At 42.6% G+C, this 17,524-nt stretch overlaps 1 protein-coding gene across 1 annotated transcript; it reads left to right on the top strand.

Annotated features, from left to right (window-relative positions):
• Positions 1–16,495, top strand: l(3)80Fg (dnaJ homolog subfamily C member 16 l(3)80Fg). Its single transcript, XM_065236379.1, has 6 exons — positions 1–379; positions 477–1,842; positions 1,908–2,139; positions 2,195–2,369; positions 2,439–2,643; positions 15,211–16,495. The coding sequence occupies exons 1-6, from the start codon at positions 189–191 to the stop codon at positions 15,442–15,444; spliced, it is 2,403 nt and encodes an 800-aa protein (XP_065092451.1). The 5' UTR covers positions 1–188; the 3' UTR covers positions 15,445–16,495.
• Positions 16,496–17,524: the final 1,029 nt, after the last annotated feature.

Raw genomic sequence — 17,524 nt, 5'->3', positions numbered from 1 at the left:
GGGGTTGGAAAATTTTCTGCCAATCAAGGCTAAAAAAGTGAAAAAATAGCTGCCCAGTCCAGAGGTCCGGAAAAACACCTTTGTTAATCGTGAAACGGTGCATCGTTTAATGTGGATCTAATCGTGAATTAATCTTAATTCGATTGGGTGTGAGTGAGGACGAGAATCGGCAGTCGGGAGGGTTAATCATGAAAATTTACCCCCAATGGAAGGGATGGTCGAGGTTGTTGGTGGGGTTGGTGCTGTGCCTGGTGCTGCTGGCGACGGTAGCTAAGGCTTCGGCCGCCGCCGGGACTGATCCGTACAAAATTCTTGGCGTGACGAAACATGCAACCCTGCAGGATATTCGCCGAGCGTACAAACAGCTGGCCAAGGAATGGTGAGTAGTTGATTGTGGGGTGATGGGCGAAAAATCGATTATTATGATCTAGGTTGAGAGTGAATGCATTTTTGTCGTGTCTTGTTTTTGCTTGTAGGCATCCGGACAAATCGGACCATCCGGAGGCGGAGACCAAGTTTGTTGAGATCAAGCAAGCCTACGAGCTGCTGTCGGATTCGGAACGACGCAAGGCGTACGATTTGTATGGCATCACGAACGAGGATGCTCATCTGTACAAGGAACGTCCAGACTATAGCAACTATGGGCGGTTTCCGGATCCGTTCGAGCAGTTTTTCGGGCACAATTTTAACTTCCACGATCAGGACATTAGTCTGTTCCATAGGCTGTCGATTACATCCAAGTATTACGAGACGAACATCGTTCCGAAGAGCCACCACACACCGCAGATTCTGATGTTCTACTCTGATTGGTGTTTCTCATGCATGAAGGCGGCCAATTCGTTTAAGAAAATGATTGATACGCTGGAGCCGTTCGGTGTGACCTTTGCCACTATCAATGCCGGTCACGAGAATCAGCTGGTGAGGAAGGTGGGAGTTCATTCGCTGCCGTGTGTGATCATGGTTCTTGATGGGCATAACTACGTCTATAAGGAGAGTGTGTACAACACTCAACGGGTCGTGGAATTTATCCGGCAGAAATTGCCATACAAACTGCTTCCAGCGGTCGATGATGGATCTATCGATAGTTTCCTGCAAGGTTGGTCGGACAATCGCGTCCGGGCGTTGGTCATAGAACCACGATCGCAGGTACGCCTCCGCTACCTAATCACAGCATTCCATTTCCGAGACCGGGTGGCATTCGGTTTCGTCCAACTAAACTCCCAGAAGACTCAACACATCCAAGAACGGTTCAAGATCCATCCATCGTTGGACACGTTGCTTATATTCAACGAAGACTCAACCCGTCCGGTGGCGTCGATTTCAATGTCGGACATTCCAACACCCACGCTGAACAATATCATCTCGATGAACAAATATTTGGCCCTTCCTCGGTTGTCCTCGCAGGCCATGCTCGAAGGAGTCTGCCCCGCCGAATGGAACCGTCCGAGAAAGCGGTTGTGTGTGGTGCTGGTCACGGAGAACATTTCGACGCACGACGAAGCCCGGCAGGCAATGCGACGAATTGCCATGGAATCGACCTACAGTCCGGAACGGGTCCGGTTCGCTTACATCTACCAGGAGAAGCAGACCGAGTTCATCAGTGCCCTGGCCGAGCAAAGCAAGCTGAAGGAGACGATGCTGAAGGTAGTCATCATTTGGCGCAAGGATGCCAAGCACATCAAATACGAGTGGGTGCACGATGCCACGCTGGAAACGTTGAACAAGAGCGTGGAGAACGAGACCCACGATATCCACTACAACAACACGAAGCAGAAGCTGGATGGAGCGATCCAGCGGCTGTTGCGCTCGTCCGAGGCATTGACCTACGAGGCGGAAGTAAAGGTGGGTGTTGAATTTGATTTTTTTTATGGAATTCTAGAAGGTGATGTGATTTTTTTTTTCTTCAGGACTTACTGGACGAGCACGCTCAGGGATTGGTGATTCGCATCCTGAACAAGGTTCTGCTGGCCTTCGAGTACATGACGGAAAACCTCGGTCAGGAGCACATCCTGCCGGCCCTGTCCGTGGTGGGCACCATCGCGTTCATCCTGGCGGCCGGTTATCTGATGTCATACCTGGTTAGACTGGAAGAGGAAAACATCCAGAAGAAGCAGTCCAAGTCCCCGGAGGATAAGAATGGTAACTGATTTGTGTTACAATCTTCCGAACCCCAAAACGACAATCTATTCCGCAGGCAAAGTCCAGAACTACGTCCCCGAGCTGCGTCTGCACGAACTGCGTGCGGAAAAGTATAACGGATTGGTCCGGCTGTTGAAGCCGGGCTGCCGGACGATCGTCCTGCTGACGGACATGCAATCGCGAAGCAAACTGATCCCTGCCTTCCACAAAGCAGTGTGGCCCTACAGGAAGTATGCAACTCGCCTGCAGGCCTCCGGTATGAGTCACGATTAATGACTACAAATTTTCAACAATTCCAGGAACAAAACTCTTATGTTCGCCCACATGCTGATCGAAAAGGGCATCGGTTGGTACGCGGAACTGCTGCGGCTGTCGCTGTCCGAGTCGCGGGAGATGAAAATCAACCCGCGGAACTGCATCGGAACGGTCATCGCGCTGAACGGGCATCGGAAGTACTTCTGCATGTACCACGCCAAACACCCGGAATCGAACCGGGGTGCCAAGGTGAGTCGGATGTTTTGGATGATTTGAGATTAGGCCAAAGTTCGTCGGATGAAATCTCTGATTCCGCGGGAAGATGTTGGGGATCAGATGGAGGTTGGCTATAGTGATGTTTTGTCCGAGATTGTGTGAGCTAGCTGACGAAGTGCTGGCCCAAGGTGGATAATCAAAGGTGCCACAGTTAGTTTGTTAACTAAAATGACGATTGTATATGTGAAGACGATTGTATATATAAAACGTTGTCCAGACTGGATAGATAACATGTTATAACGGTTGTCATATAATTGCAACACAAAAACCACCATCAAGATAGCGCTATAACATGTTATAAAACGCTGTCCAGACTGAGCATCGGGTTCGCCATTATCAGGGATCAGTTCATCATCTGGAATTGATTGCTTGGATTTGGAGAATGATCGGCATCATTTTCATCCGGATATCGTTGTTTTAGCTGGTTGGTGTGTGCTCGAATCAAGCGTCCATGTTCGAGCAAAACAGTGTAGTTCACTTTGCCCTTGCGCTCGATTACCTGTCCTGGAATCCAATCGAATGTGTTGCGACGATGGACCTGAGCGTAGACCAAATCATCCGGATCGAATGATTTCTTCACTGCGCCATGCCGTCTGTTGAATTCAGCGTTCTGCTTCTTGTCCTCCAAGGTTGGACTCTTGAACACAGGGCTTCAATAGGTCCAGCGTTGTTCGTATTGGTCTTCCTAAAAATAGATGGGCAGGTGCCTTACCAGCCGGAGCGCTTCTATTTGGAGTTGACCGGAAAACTGAGAGGAACGTCTGGAGATGCTGGAATGTTACCATGGTTTCCCCTTCGGTGAGTTTCTTCAGCCCTCTCTTAAGCGTGTCGACAAAGCGTTCAGCTTGCCCATTCGATTGTGGGTGGTAAGGGGCTGTCGTCAAGTGGTGGATCCCATTTTCTTCACAGAATTGCTTGAATCGAGCACTTACAAACTGGGTACCGTTGTTCGTTGGTATCGGCCACGATTCAAGGGTAGTCTTACTGGGCGATTTTGCTGCATTGTTGTCGGAGGATGCGCTTGCGGAATCGTTCTGGAACTACAACTCTGTCAGCGAACATGACGCAGTCTTGGGTGACCTGGAGACTCTCTCGTCGGGAATAGAACTGACGAATAGCTGTATCTGGTAGCTCGCTTACAGTGTTTGGCCAGCCATTGCGGATGTAGTTGAGTACCTCTTGTAGGACCGGGTCGTCTTGCGTTTCCTTGGAGATCATATCGGATGTGACCGGCAAGCTGGATATTGAGTCTGCGAGAATTGCCTTCAAATCAGATTCCGTTTGGAGAGCAGCAATCACGTATTCCTCGTCTGGTTTGCTAGCCGTTGGGATACAGCAGCATCGTTAGCGCCCAACGCTGAAGACGATTGGCGGTGTAAACGGGAATGCCGTTCTTGCTGCCGAAAATATCAAGGAGCGGTTTGTGGTCGATCTGCAGCACGAATTTTCGTCCGAATATCATCTTGTGAAAACGGGTGACAGCAAATACCAACGCGAGCGCTTCCTTCTCAATTTGACTATAGTTTTCTTCTGCAGGTGTCAGCGACCTCGAAACGTGAGCGACGGGGCTTTGACGGAGCCGTTGGAGAAGCGAGGTAGGATTACAGCGCCCAAACCATTCTTGGAAGCGTCTCCAGCCACGATGATTTCCTTGCTGGGGTCGAAATGAGTCAGCAGGAGATCGGAGACCAGGATGGTTTTGAAACGGTCGAACGACTTTTGGCAGTTCGCGGTTCATTTTCAAGGAAGGCCCACGCACATTAGATCCGGATCGGACGCGTGGCGGTAAAGTGACAGCTAAATCTATTGTTTAACTGTCAAATTTACGTCAACGCAACACAAACGGATTTAATGTGGGTGGCCCTGGAGCATCCTTCTTTAGTAGACGGTCAAGCGGCGCTCGAAGTTCCTTCATCTGGCCAACGAATCGTCCGTAATAGTTGATCGCACCAAGGTACGAACGTAGTTGCGATACATTCATCGGTGGTGGCATCTCGGAGATAGCATTGGTTTTAGCAGGATCTGGACGGAGACCATCTTTATCCATTATCTGACCCAGAAACTTGATCTGCGGAAGAGAGAACCGGCACTTCTCGATGCGTTAGTGGAATCCATACTCACGAATCCGGTGAAGCACAGCGTTCAGGCTGCGATCATGATCCTGTTGAGTTTTTCCAGCGATCAAGATGTCGTCCAGGTATGGCTTGACACCTGGAATGCCAGCAACCATACTGTCAATGATCCTCTGGAACGCTCCAGGCGCAGATTTGACTCCTGGTGGCAATCGATTGTACTGGAACAGTCCTTTATGAGTGTTTATAGTGAGCAGCTTTCGAGAGGCTTCTTCAACCTCGACCTGCAGGTAGGCATCCGATAAATCGATGTTGGAGAAGAAACGGCATCCGGCTAGTTCGGCGTAGATGTCGTTTGGATGTGGCAGTGGATGGCGATCTGAGTCGAGGGCATATGTTGAGACCTGTCACCACAAATGCGTACGGAGACATCGGACTTGCGAACCACAACTATGGGAGCAGCCCAATCGGAGAACTTGACTGGTGAAATGATGCCGTTGTCTTGAAGCCTTCGGAAGTGCAGCGTAGGCAACCGGTCTCTTAGGGCAATACGCAGGACGAGAATCTGGCTTCCGGTAGAGCGTTACCTGTGCTTTTGTGCAGCATCCGAGCGAGGTCTGGAATGCTTCAGGATCCTTGAGTTGCAAGGTTTGCATGGTTGCGTTTGAGTTGTGCTGTATAGTGTTCACTAGCGAGTTGAATGGGACCGACCAGAGATCGAACTGATCGATTGTTTCGATACGGAGATCGTTGAGATCCGGGTCGATTTGCTTGACCGAGATACCCTTAGACTTGATGAAGTCTTTAGGTTTCGGTTTATCGACCTTCTTTGCTGGCTATTCTTTTCGGATGATGAGCAGTAACCTTCCTTGTGGCCCTTCCGCTTGCAGTTCACACAGGTATGAGACTGGTAGGGACACTCCTTCACATAGTGTAAATCCCCACAGAACCAGCAAGGCGTTTTAGGTAATTTCTCCTTCCTACTTGTTGAATGTCGAGATATTGCATTAACGATAGATCTATCTTCTTCTTCTTCTTCTCTATTTGAGCTATCATTTGACAGCTCCTGGGAAAGGGCAAAGTGACAACGACTATAAAGCCCTATTGATTTATCTCTTCGTAGCGTATTTGGTTCACGCATGGGTATTTAGCTCCAAAAGACAGGTGTCGTTAGTGTTCGGATTACCCAGTAGTCTCCAAACGAACCGTACACACCCCTGGAGTCACCGACGTTTCAAAATCGAATCAAAAAATTGTTAAGAAAAAAGAAAAATCGACTAAATGTCCATTTTAATTTCTCCTAGAAAGGTGCAAACTTCGACGTAAAAATTCAAATCTCTGCTGTTGAATAATTCAATTAAAGTACGGAATCTATTATCGAATGAATATTTTGCTCGTATTCGTCCAAATCTACAACAGTGCAACACAATATGCTCACCATTTTCAGGCTCATCACAAGTTTCACAATTTTCGTCGTCAATTAGCTTCATTTTAGCCTTCCAAACTTTTGACCAGTCGTGACCAGTTAGCAATCTATTCAGCAGCCTTATCTGGTAGTTGTTCAAATTTTTATTGTAAAACCAAGATACGTTTTCGATTGTTTGTTGAAAGTTGAAAAATGTTTTTCCCTTTGAATCAGAATATTCCCGATACCACAGATTTGTTTTATTGTGCATTTTATTTTTAAAAATTACAAAAGCATCTTTTAATAAAATGCAATTGGATATGGTTCTTTTCTCAGTTAATCCTTGTTTAGCTAATCTGTCTGCAATCTCGTTCCCTAGAATATTTACGTGACTTGGCACCCATTGAATAATTGTTTTCCATTCATAAGCTTTGGTAACTATTTGATTTATTAGTTCAGGAATCTTGTTACTATGTGATCCTGTTTCTATTATTTGACACGCTGATTTTGAGTCTGTGTATATAACTGCATTTGAAATTTGATTTTGTTCTATTATGGTTAAGGCTGTATCTATTGCAATTATTTCAGCTGTAGTAATGCAAGTTTCGTTATCCAGTTTATAAGAGTATCTTTGTTTGTTGTTTGAATTATATATTCCTATGCCACAAATTGAACTATCTTTAGAAGCGTCTGTAAATATTGCAGGTTTATTTTTATATTTCCCGTTCAATAATCCCAACGTTATCTGTTTAAGTTTAATTGGATTTGTATTCATTTTAGCAGAGGTAACTCCAGGTAAAACTGATTCTATGCTGAGTTGAATATTTCTATTTTGTACATTCATAAGAGGTGAAATTTTATTAAAAGTATTAAGTTCATCTATGTATATTGACTCCAGGTAGGTTAAATCGGTACTTTCATTTACATCTACACGTTTTAACTGGTCAGCAATTGGGTTTTGAGTATGAATGTACCTGGCTATTTCTTTACAGGCAATGAATTGGTGTCTAATTTCTAGTGGTTGTGATGCAGCTATTGCCATTAGAGAATTGATTGGGGTGGTTTTAGTACATCCTGTAATTTTACGTAAGCATTGATTATTTATTGTTTTGAGTATCTGTTTATTGGTTTTGCTAGCGTTATTGTAAATCGTTGATCCATATTCAATTACACTTCTGAATATTGATTTATATATGGTTATCATGGTTTCCGGATGTGCACCAGTTTTTACACTGTTTATTACTTTTATCATGTTAAGACGATCCACTATTTTTTGTTTTGTATTTTTTATGTGTATACCGAAGCTCAAATATCGGTCTAATGTTATTCCTAAGTAAACGTGTGAATTGACTGTTTCTATCTCTTGGCTATCAGTTTTTACGGATAATCTATTGTTACTGCTCTGGAATAGGATTATTTTAGTTTTTTGCGCGTTAACGCTAAAATTTAGTTTATTTAAATTTTCTATTAGTATGTTTGTTTTTTCCTGGACTTTTTTATTCAACTCTTCCAGATTTTTGGCTTTTATTATTAAACCGAAATCATCGGCATATTGCACTAAGCAGGTATCCGAACTAGCAATGCTATGCAAAGATGCAGTATATATGTTAAACAAAGTGGGGGATAAAACATCTCCCTGCGGTAAGCCATTTGATATAAAACGGGACAAAGTTTGGTTTTTTGTTTTGAAAATAATTTTTCTGTTTCTTAGAAATTGAACAATCCATGACGAGATTTCTTCTGGAATTTTAAAATTATGCAAAATTGCCTCTAAGATGTCGGTTTTAACTGCGTTGAATGCATTAGATAGGTCAATAAAGACTATTGCTGTTAACATTTTGTCTCTTTTGTTGTTTTTCACGGAATTTATTACATAGTTTAAACACGTTACAGTTGAGGTGCCTTTACGAAAACCAAAAGATGTGTCCGGAATTAACTGATTAGTTTCTAAATGTTGAACTAGTTTATGTAAAACTGCAGAGTTTATTAATTTTATAAATATAGGGACTAATGAAATCGGTCTTTTACCTTCCATTGTGGCTTGGTCTTTACCTGGTTTTGGTATTGCGACTATTTTAATTGTTTTCAATGTCATTGGAAGATAACAGTCTTTCCAAATTTTATTCAACTGTGTAACTAGACCAATTTTAATATTAGGTTTTAGATCTTTTAACATTGAGTAAGATATCAAGTCTTCACCTGGAGAACTATTTTTCTTTTTTTTATATAATATATCATTAAACTTTTCTAAATCAAACAAATCATAGTTTATACTGAAGTTTGAATCAATATTAAAGTGTGATTCATTTACGCCAAAATGTTTATCTAAGAAATTGTCCGCCATTTTTTCATCTTCGTATAATATATTGTTAGTTTGGTTTCGTTTTCTTTTACCAGTTAACCTGCCAATTTTCAACCATAGTTCGCTAGAATTCATCGAAGGATTAATTTCTGCCACAAAACTTTTAAAACTGTTATTTTTCGCTTCTTTTTTTAATTTGTTGAAAATTGCTTCTTTTTTCTTGAAAATTATAAGGTTTTCGACCGATGATTTTTTATTGAAAGAACTTCTTGCGACTTTCTTATCTTCCCATGCTTTGCTAAGTTCTTCTGACCACCAGTGTTTGGGAATGTATTTATTTTTCAATACATTTTTTCTATGGATATCTGAAACTTGTTTTTGAAAATCTTCAATACCTTGACAGTTTGCCATTTCAATTTGATTTAAATCTTGTCTTATTTTCTTATAGTTGTAGACTATTTTAGTTTTTTCAGGAGTACCATTATTGAATTCTATTTCGATTAACAGATGATGGCTTCCTATACTATAGTCAAGGGCTCTCCATGTGAAGTCAGTGACTAGGTTTGGTGTGCAAAGAGTGAGGTCTATTGATGTAGGGTTTCTACCTATTTGAATCGGGACAAAAGTTTTTGAACCATCATTGAGTAAAATTGTATTATAATCATTTATGATATCCATTACAATCTTTCCTTTTGCATCACTGGTGTCATTACCCCATGCAATATGATGGGCATTGAAATCCCCTGCAATAATGGTTTTATTAAACTGCTTTAAAAAGTGGAATAGATTGCTTAGATCTGATTCTAACTCTGTTTTAGTTATAGACGGAGCTATATAAACTGAAACAAGAACCATATCCAACGCGTAGATTTTAATTGCTATTGTTTGCACAGAGTTCGAAGTAGTGGGTAAATCAACTATATTATATCCTAAGGTGTCTTTAAGAAATATTGCACATCCTCCGTAATTATCTGGTCTAGATTTTAAAAATCTGTGGTATCGGTAAATGTTGTACTTACTTGTATCTTCTAAATCTGGATTGGTCCATGTTTCTGAAATGAAGGCTGCTGAATAGTCACCAACCCCCAAGACTCGTTGTAATTCATCTTTATTTTTACTCAAGCTTTGTATGTTGCACTGTAAAAACTTGAACTGAGCCATTTCTGTAAAAAAATAAAAAATAATAACAAAAAATCAATCTATATGACATTAATTAGACATCCAGCTGTCAACGAAATTTCAATTTATGACTTGGTCAAAATGTAAATATTTTTTTGAACATTCTTTGATTCTTTCTTTCGTCTCCTCGGTAACATCAGGGATCTGAAGCAGTGCCGTGTAGAAAGTCATGAGTTCTCCTTGCACGTTCCGATACGCAGCCTCCTGTGCATCTTCTTTCGCTTTTTTGTACATCGATTGACATTTTTCTGCACTCGTGGTAGCGTAAGGATTGTTCAATCCGGTTCCGCAAATTGTGTCTGATGGTTTACTTGTTGTTGGATAAACCACGGAGCTAGACAAAGAGCTCGCCTCCATATTTCTGCTGTTGGTCGTACTGTGCTCTGTTTTCTTCCTCTTTACAATCGTATGGCTGTGACCTTGATACTCCTGATTCTGTACTCCGTTGCTGCGTGTTGTTTTGTTTCTGTTGGTGTATTGCTTGTGCACATAATTTCCAGCTGTCATTTTTGCGAAACTTTCCGGGATTGTAGGGTATTCGTCAGCGTTCGCTAACAGTTCGTATTTGTTACTTGATAGGATCGTTGGTACTAGTTCCCTTGCTTCCACGTACGTTAGGTTTTGTTTTGCCATCAATCTCTTGATTCCTGCTTCACGTTCACGTGCCGGACATTCCGGATCTGTACTGCGGTGATTGGAGCTGCGGCAATGCAGGCATTTGACCTCATTGTTACATTGGTTTGATTCTTCGTCGTGTACCTGTGAACATTTTTCACACCTTTTCCTGGATTTGCAGTTGTCTTGCTTATGTCCGTAGCGATGACAGTTATTGCACATTTCCGTCCGTCGTATGAAAGGCTGCACCTTTGCTGTGATTCCAAATAACTTGATTTTCTCCGGCAGGTTTCTCGCTCTGAACGTAATACTGACTCGATTTGACGCTTCCTTTCTGCTTTTTTCTCTTACCCATCGATTCATTCTGTAGATATCCACCACCGGCGTGTTGCTTTCGATCTCCTGTTTGATGTCTTCTATGTCGATTTCTGGATCTACTCCGCTCACAACTCCTTTTATGCACACCAGATGGCGTGGAACATATGCGTGGTATCCTCGATCGCGTAGCATTTGTTCTCCAACCAGTAAGTTGGCTTGCATCCACGAACTGACAAATACAATAATCTTCTTTCTTCCCAAATACTTCATTTCCTCGATGTAGTTGCGATAACGTGGCAGTTTCCTCAATAATTGTCCAACTGAGAATTTGTTAATCGTTCTTGATTTTTCCTGGATCTCGATGTAGATTCTGTATGGTGCTTCATCATCTGCAGTGTACAGGTATGACTCATGCTCGTTTTGGTGTTGGTTGTCGTCCATTTTGTTTTCGCCATCTTTCCTTGGATCTTGCTTGTCGGGGGGCTCAGTACCCCCGCCGACTGCAGCCATCTTGTAGGAACTTGATCACGTTTCTTTTTCTGTTAGTTTCTGTTCTTGGAAGCACTTATTGTTTTATCAATTCACGAGAAAAAGTTTTTCACGACTTCAGCGAGAATCCACAAAATTGTTCGTTAGAAAATTTCACTTTAAAAAAAAACTCAAAAATAACACCGGATTAGCGTAAGTAACAACCTTCCGCAATGGCGTTAGCTTTCCGAATGATAGATCTATCTGAGCAACCTTTCTCGATCATCTTCGTATCCTGCTTGAGGTTGATAATGCGGTTGCACTCCTCAACCAGGTTTTCAAGCTTCAGCGTTGCACGAAACTAACGATTTTAAATAGGCTCACTACTTGACTAGCCTATTGGTCCCAAGCAAATCGACTAACGTACCCCATTCTAGTATAAATTCCAGTACTACACTATGTTTGTTTTGATTCGCTATGAAAGTTTGACAGATAAAATGAGGGGCTAGTGGATTTTCCTATGTTTCGAAGGGTGAATCGATTAGCTTGGGACCGAAGAGAGTACCAGAGCTGAGCCAAAAAGTTGAGCTCATTTCTTCGGGACCTTCTGGTCTTAGAGTTACCTTTATGGTTGCACCGTCAGCTGGCGGTGCGGTTTTCTTCTGCTTCCAGCTTTCCAATCAGCCTGGTCCGGATGTCCGAATCGCGCGGTGACTGGAGACCGCATACGAGCCTGAGCGTCTTGAATTGGTCGCTGGAGAGCTTCTCGATCTGAAACGCTTCACAGTGCTTGTTCACCGACGCTGCATACGACGAAAAATCATCAGCGTCGTTTTTGATGTACTGCAAACACTGATAACGTCCGTTGAAGAGGATTTCAGTGGACTTTTGGTGTCCGAAGCTAAGCTTCTTGACGGTTTCTTCGAACACAAAATCCCGTGGATGATTTGGAAAAACGCTGTTCACGTAGCGTTCGTGGAATTGCGTGCCGATCTTCCTCAGAAGCAGCCTGACCTTAGCTTTAGCTCCGTCTGGATCGAAACTCGTCAATTCCGGTGGAGAGTGACTCGATGATCTTCTCGCTTCCAACTTGATTGGCGTTGACCTGTTGAAGGGCTCCAATTTGCTGCTGCTGGTTGGCGATCAGTTCCGTCAGTCGGAGAATTGCTTGCTTCAGATCGTTGTCGGACATTCTTGATTTCGTAGTGATTTGAGGGCTTCAACGGTAAAACAGGAACAGAGTTTGATGTTACTTCCGGAAACTCCCAGGAACTTTACCTCGTCGCCAAAATATGTTGTGTTCTCGAAGAGAAGGAAACTAGTTTTAGGTTTAAGAGCTATTTATATTTCGACTTGCCTCTTCGGTGATTGGAACTAAACTCACAAAATATTTTCAGTTTGTTACTTTTGTTCGGTAAATTTTACCGAAATCAGAACAGCTGAACGTTCGGTAAAACTTTGACCTTCATTTTAAAGGCTATTGAATTTGAAAATAATTTCGAAACATGCTCAACCTTGTCTAAATGATCAAATCTTGTCATTTTAGTGGAGATTTAGTTTCAAAGTAGCTGAAAAGCAATTGAATTGAATTGCATAATTTTAAGTTCAGCTGTTCGGATTTCGGTAAAAATTACCGAAGTTGGCGATAATTTTTGAGTGTGTACCATGGCTACAAATCATGGCCTATCAGGCAACATATTCTTCTACAGGTCAGCAAAAATAACTTTTGAGCAAACGTTACGATTGCCTACGGGTAGTCAAAAGTGATGCGGATGATTACGTCACATATTCCGGATTTTCATCTGCGGAATGCAGTCTTCGACAGAAGCGGAGGTCAGAACGCGCCTTCTGTCGAAGTTGGAGTCTGAAGCCGGAAGGGAGATCAATCTCGAAGTGCTCATCACGGAATGTCAGCGCTTGTCGAACCGTCAGTCTGGAGGAAGAAGTCAACGCAAGCCTGGAGGAATGTCTTACATCGCTGTCAGTGAACTTCAAGATGGTCAGGACAGCAACAAAGAAGGACGGACTACTGCAGCAAGTCATACAATACATTGACGGATGTTGGCCGAACAGCAGCATTATCGCAGATCGAAACCTGAAAACCTTCCATACTCGACGCGAGTCTTTGTCAGTAGTCAATGGATGCATCATGATGAACGACCGTGTAGTGATACCAGAATGTTACAAGCAACGCATTCTAAAGCAGCTTCATCGTGGTCACCAAGGCATGGAAACGATGAAAGCCATCGCTCGCAGTGTAGTCTACTGGGCGAACGTCGATAATGATATTGAGCATCTGGTTCGTCGGTGTTGCATTTGTGCAAAATCTCCGGTGCATTATGCCAAGAGCAGACGGTCCATGGAAGAGAATCCATCTAGACTACGCAGGGTCACTTGACGGAATGAACTACTTAGTCATAGTGGACTCATATTCGAAATGGCCAGAATTTTTAAAAAACACGCTTGACGACAGCAGCTGCCACGATCAGATTTCTTCAGAAATTTTTTGCCAGATTCGGTATTCCGGTGACAATTGTCACAAACAACGGGGAACGCAGTTCTGTAGCGCTGAATTCAAGAAGATGTGTCAGCAGCTCGGAATCATCCACATTCGTTCAGCGCCATGTCACCCTCAGTCAAATGGCCAGGCAGAACGCTTTATCGACACCCTAAAACGCTCATTGCGCAAAATTGTTGAGCGGGAAGAAGTTCCATCAGTCGAAGCGCTTCAAACTTTTCTACAAGTGTACCGTTTTACGCCCAAAACAGGTCTTGCTGGTAAGTCACCTTCAGAGGAAATGCTGGGTAGACCGATGCGTACAACATTGGATCAGCGTTCAACAGTAAGTCCGATGAACAGAGTCCAAAGTTTACATCCCCTCTTATTCTGCGAGTCACGTGACTCTCTCTCACCGGTGAGGTGACAATTGTCACCTCGTGTGAGGTGACTCTCCATGCAAATCAAATGGAGAGTCACCTCACACGAGGTGACTATTGTCACCTCACCGGTGAGAGAGAGTCACGTGACTCGCAGAATAAGGGGGATCGGGTTCCACAGTCTACGCGAAGCTGTATCAGAATACGAACAAATGGAAATGGGCTTCCGGCACTGTTCTTGAATCAATTGGAGGAGTCAATTTCAACGTTCTACTCGATTACCAGTCAGGTCGGAGGAAGCTTATTCGATCACACGCGAACCAGCTTCGACCCAGATGCGGATCATATACCCAAGCCTGTTACAACACCAACTCAATTGGACATCCTGGTGGATGACTTCGAACTCATGCGGCGTTCTTCAGCACAGCAGACCACTGCACAACAGAATACGAAATTGATTGAACAGGAACAGGTTAAAACTAGTCAGCATCAGGATGACAGTTTAGACAACGACGAATTCTTCGAGACTGGTTTAACGAACTCCAATCCACCAACAGTTGAGCCATCAACATTGAAGTCTCTCAGACCAGCCAGAGAGCGTCGGCTTCCGAAACACTTGCAAGACTACATCATCGGCTTGAATTAAAGGGGGAGATGCTGCCACCCCAGAGTGACAATCCTGGTGTGCATCGTTATAGGTTTCACTGACCTTATAATCCTTAAAGCATACTTTTCGGCTTCTAATTGTACAAAGTGATGCAATGGTAGCATAGAAAGCAAAGCATCCAATGCCTTGGATGGTGTACTTCTCATTGCACCTGTTATCGAGAGAGTTGGAGTTTTTCTAACTTTCCCTGAGCCACCAGATCAAGTATCCCTGGGTTTCACAATTGCCGAGTAAATCCAATGGATCACTTTCGGTTTCAGTCCCCACTGTTTCCCGAATGTTCTTTTGCATATCCATAGAGCATTAGTAGCTTTGTTTATTGCCTGCTCTAGATGCATGTTCCAATTAAGTTATCAAGGATTCCTCCAAGATGTTTGACAGCATTAGAAAGTTCTTAAAGTATGCCTAACAAAATATTATGATGTCTAATGAAATCCTTCGCGTAAATAGCACAATAGTAGAAGAAAATCGATTATCGCAGTTAGGCCCTTATGATTCTAAACGCTAGATTTAACGTATTGACTCACTCTAGCAAATGTGTATTATTGACAGACACCCAGATGGAGGCCTTCGTTTTATGAGACTGCTTTCCAAACACTGACCGTTCTTTTTATTCCATCCCATATCCCACCCACAGCGCATGATGAAGATGACCCGGCAGCTGAGCACGATGCCCTCGGATCCGGAAGCCGGTGCCTTCCTGGGGATGGACAGTTCCGACTCGGAAACCAGCACGTCCGACATCTCCGAGCCGAAGATCCTGCTGGAGGAGAACCTGCTCGATGGGCTGCCCAACTGGTTGGATCGCTTGTTCGAGGGCACCACCCATCGGTACTACATCAACTATTGGCCGGATTTCACCTCGAAATAGGCGTGATTTATCACTCCACAGTGGGCAGGCAACCAAGCCCCACTCTCCTCTCACTACTTATAGTAGTAGCAGCAGTAATACTAGTAGTAGTAGTAGTAACAATACAATTTTTGTGAAAGCCAAAGACGAGGCCATTCTACGACGAACACGGGAAGAGCGGAAGCGGTGAGAGAGTACACTTTTTTCCCCGTACCGTCGAACCCTTCCGGCGACTTCCGGTGACGACAATTGTTCTGAGATTTCTCGAGAAAGACAAACGCAAACACTCATACACTGAGCTATACTTGTTCATTTTATTCTCTATTGTCTGTTTTTTCCTATTGGTATTTTTTTTAGAAAAGGTAAATCTATTTTCTGTTAGCTTTAAGTTAAATGATAGTTGTTAGTAGTTTATTTCAATGATTGAAGAAGTCAAGGAAAATGGTTGTTTTAACTAATATGTATGTTCTTTTCGCGCAGCAAGCACAGTAAAAACCAGTAGTGGGCAATTGAACAATCTAGTCAAATCTAACATTAAACATTAACTAGAAAAAAAAGAGAGGAAACGATATAGCATGTTTTATATAGTGTTACATGTATCCTTATTGCATAACAAATAAAGCTAATTTTATTGTTCTTCGAATCAGAAACAAAACAACCGGAAAAATCGACAATTAGATGTGTAAGAGTATACTAGTAGAGTATCAAAAATCCTATTCTTTCTCTTTAAACGTTGCCATTTCACATCGCTCGCCTTTCGGTTTGGGTTTCAATTTCGGTTCATTTCTCGGCTGCCGGCAAACTCCGAACTGGACGGAAAACAAATAACCTATATAATGCGCAATGGAAGACTGCATCTGAGGCATTTCTTCCATTAATACTCTCGGCGAAAAACCGTGTGACAAAAAAAAATTGGATCATCACGCATAAAAACCAACAACCAACAAGTGATAGTATTAATAATCTTAATAAAGTCTTATCACCTTCTTTATAAAACAAAACTTAAAAAGATTTAAGAAAATTGCGCTCCGCAAGCTTGCCCCAGCAGGTTCGCTACGACAAAATACAAAAATCGGTCAAATTTGGTAATCGATTACTAGCAGGCAGGGTAAGCCGATCATTGGAATCGAGAAGAACGAAGAGGGAAGGAATAAATCTAAGCCAGGCTATTTTCACTCCACCACGAAGTTTAGGGAATAGAAATTGGAGCGGTGAAAACAAAGGAAACAAATAAACAAACACACATTGATAAAAGTTTGAATAACTTTCACACAAGTTTTCCTCCTGCTTGCAGGCAGGTTTTGATTTCAAGAAAGAAAGATTTCCAGTCTCTGGCTTTCACCGTCGTCGTGGTTTGGTGGCGCGTAATCTGACCGTTTTTAATGATTTTTTTTTTAATTTGACCCCCGCTAATCTGAACGACACTTCATTCATATTAAAAGGGTCCATTTTTAATTTGAACTTCTACACGAAACGAAAATCAATTATTTTATTGTGTTTATGCATGTGAATACATAAAAGGTATATGTGACCGTTTATACATTTCATTTGACACACGATCTTCATTAACTTTTTGCAAGGCATCTGTTTACTAGTTGACTTATACATTTTATGAATAATCAGCAATCGAAATTTGCCAAAAGGTATACGGAGATTTCTATCCGTGTAGTAGCCCTATGAGCATCAGAAGCCTTATTTGCTGTTTTGTTTTGATTCTGCGTTCCGTTTCACAATGTTCCATTTCACTTTACTCCATTCCACGAGCTAAATGACGTTAGTTTTCACGGCGTGCAGATTAGCTAAATCAGCGCTGATTAGTCAAATTAAAAAGTGTTCATATTAAACACGGTCAGATTACCGGGGGTCCACGATATTCAAAAGCTCACTGAACGTAATGTAATGGTCAGGAAATCGATGGTTCGTAAACCCTACCCAACCACTAAATCATAACGCGTGTCTGGTACACGCGACGTCCGACGTCAACATTTTTTTCCTTGATTTGTTTTCCGTAATTATCGAGAAATGAAACCCTAATAAAAATTACCATAAAACAGAGCTTAACGACGTGTTCGGGGTATTATCCAAACCATTTTTTGGATAG

This window comes from Ochlerotatus camptorhynchus, unplaced genomic scaffold, assembly GCF_037179485.1.
Source record: "Ochlerotatus camptorhynchus isolate MF236.1 unplaced genomic scaffold, CSIRO-AGI_Acam_v1.1 ptg000550l, whole genome shotgun sequence".
In the NCBI taxonomy this organism is placed as follows: domain Eukaryota; kingdom Metazoa; phylum Arthropoda; class Insecta; order Diptera; family Culicidae; genus Ochlerotatus; species Ochlerotatus camptorhynchus.
Note: the sequence above shows the minus strand (reverse complement) of the source record. Positions and strands in the feature narration are given on the sequence as shown.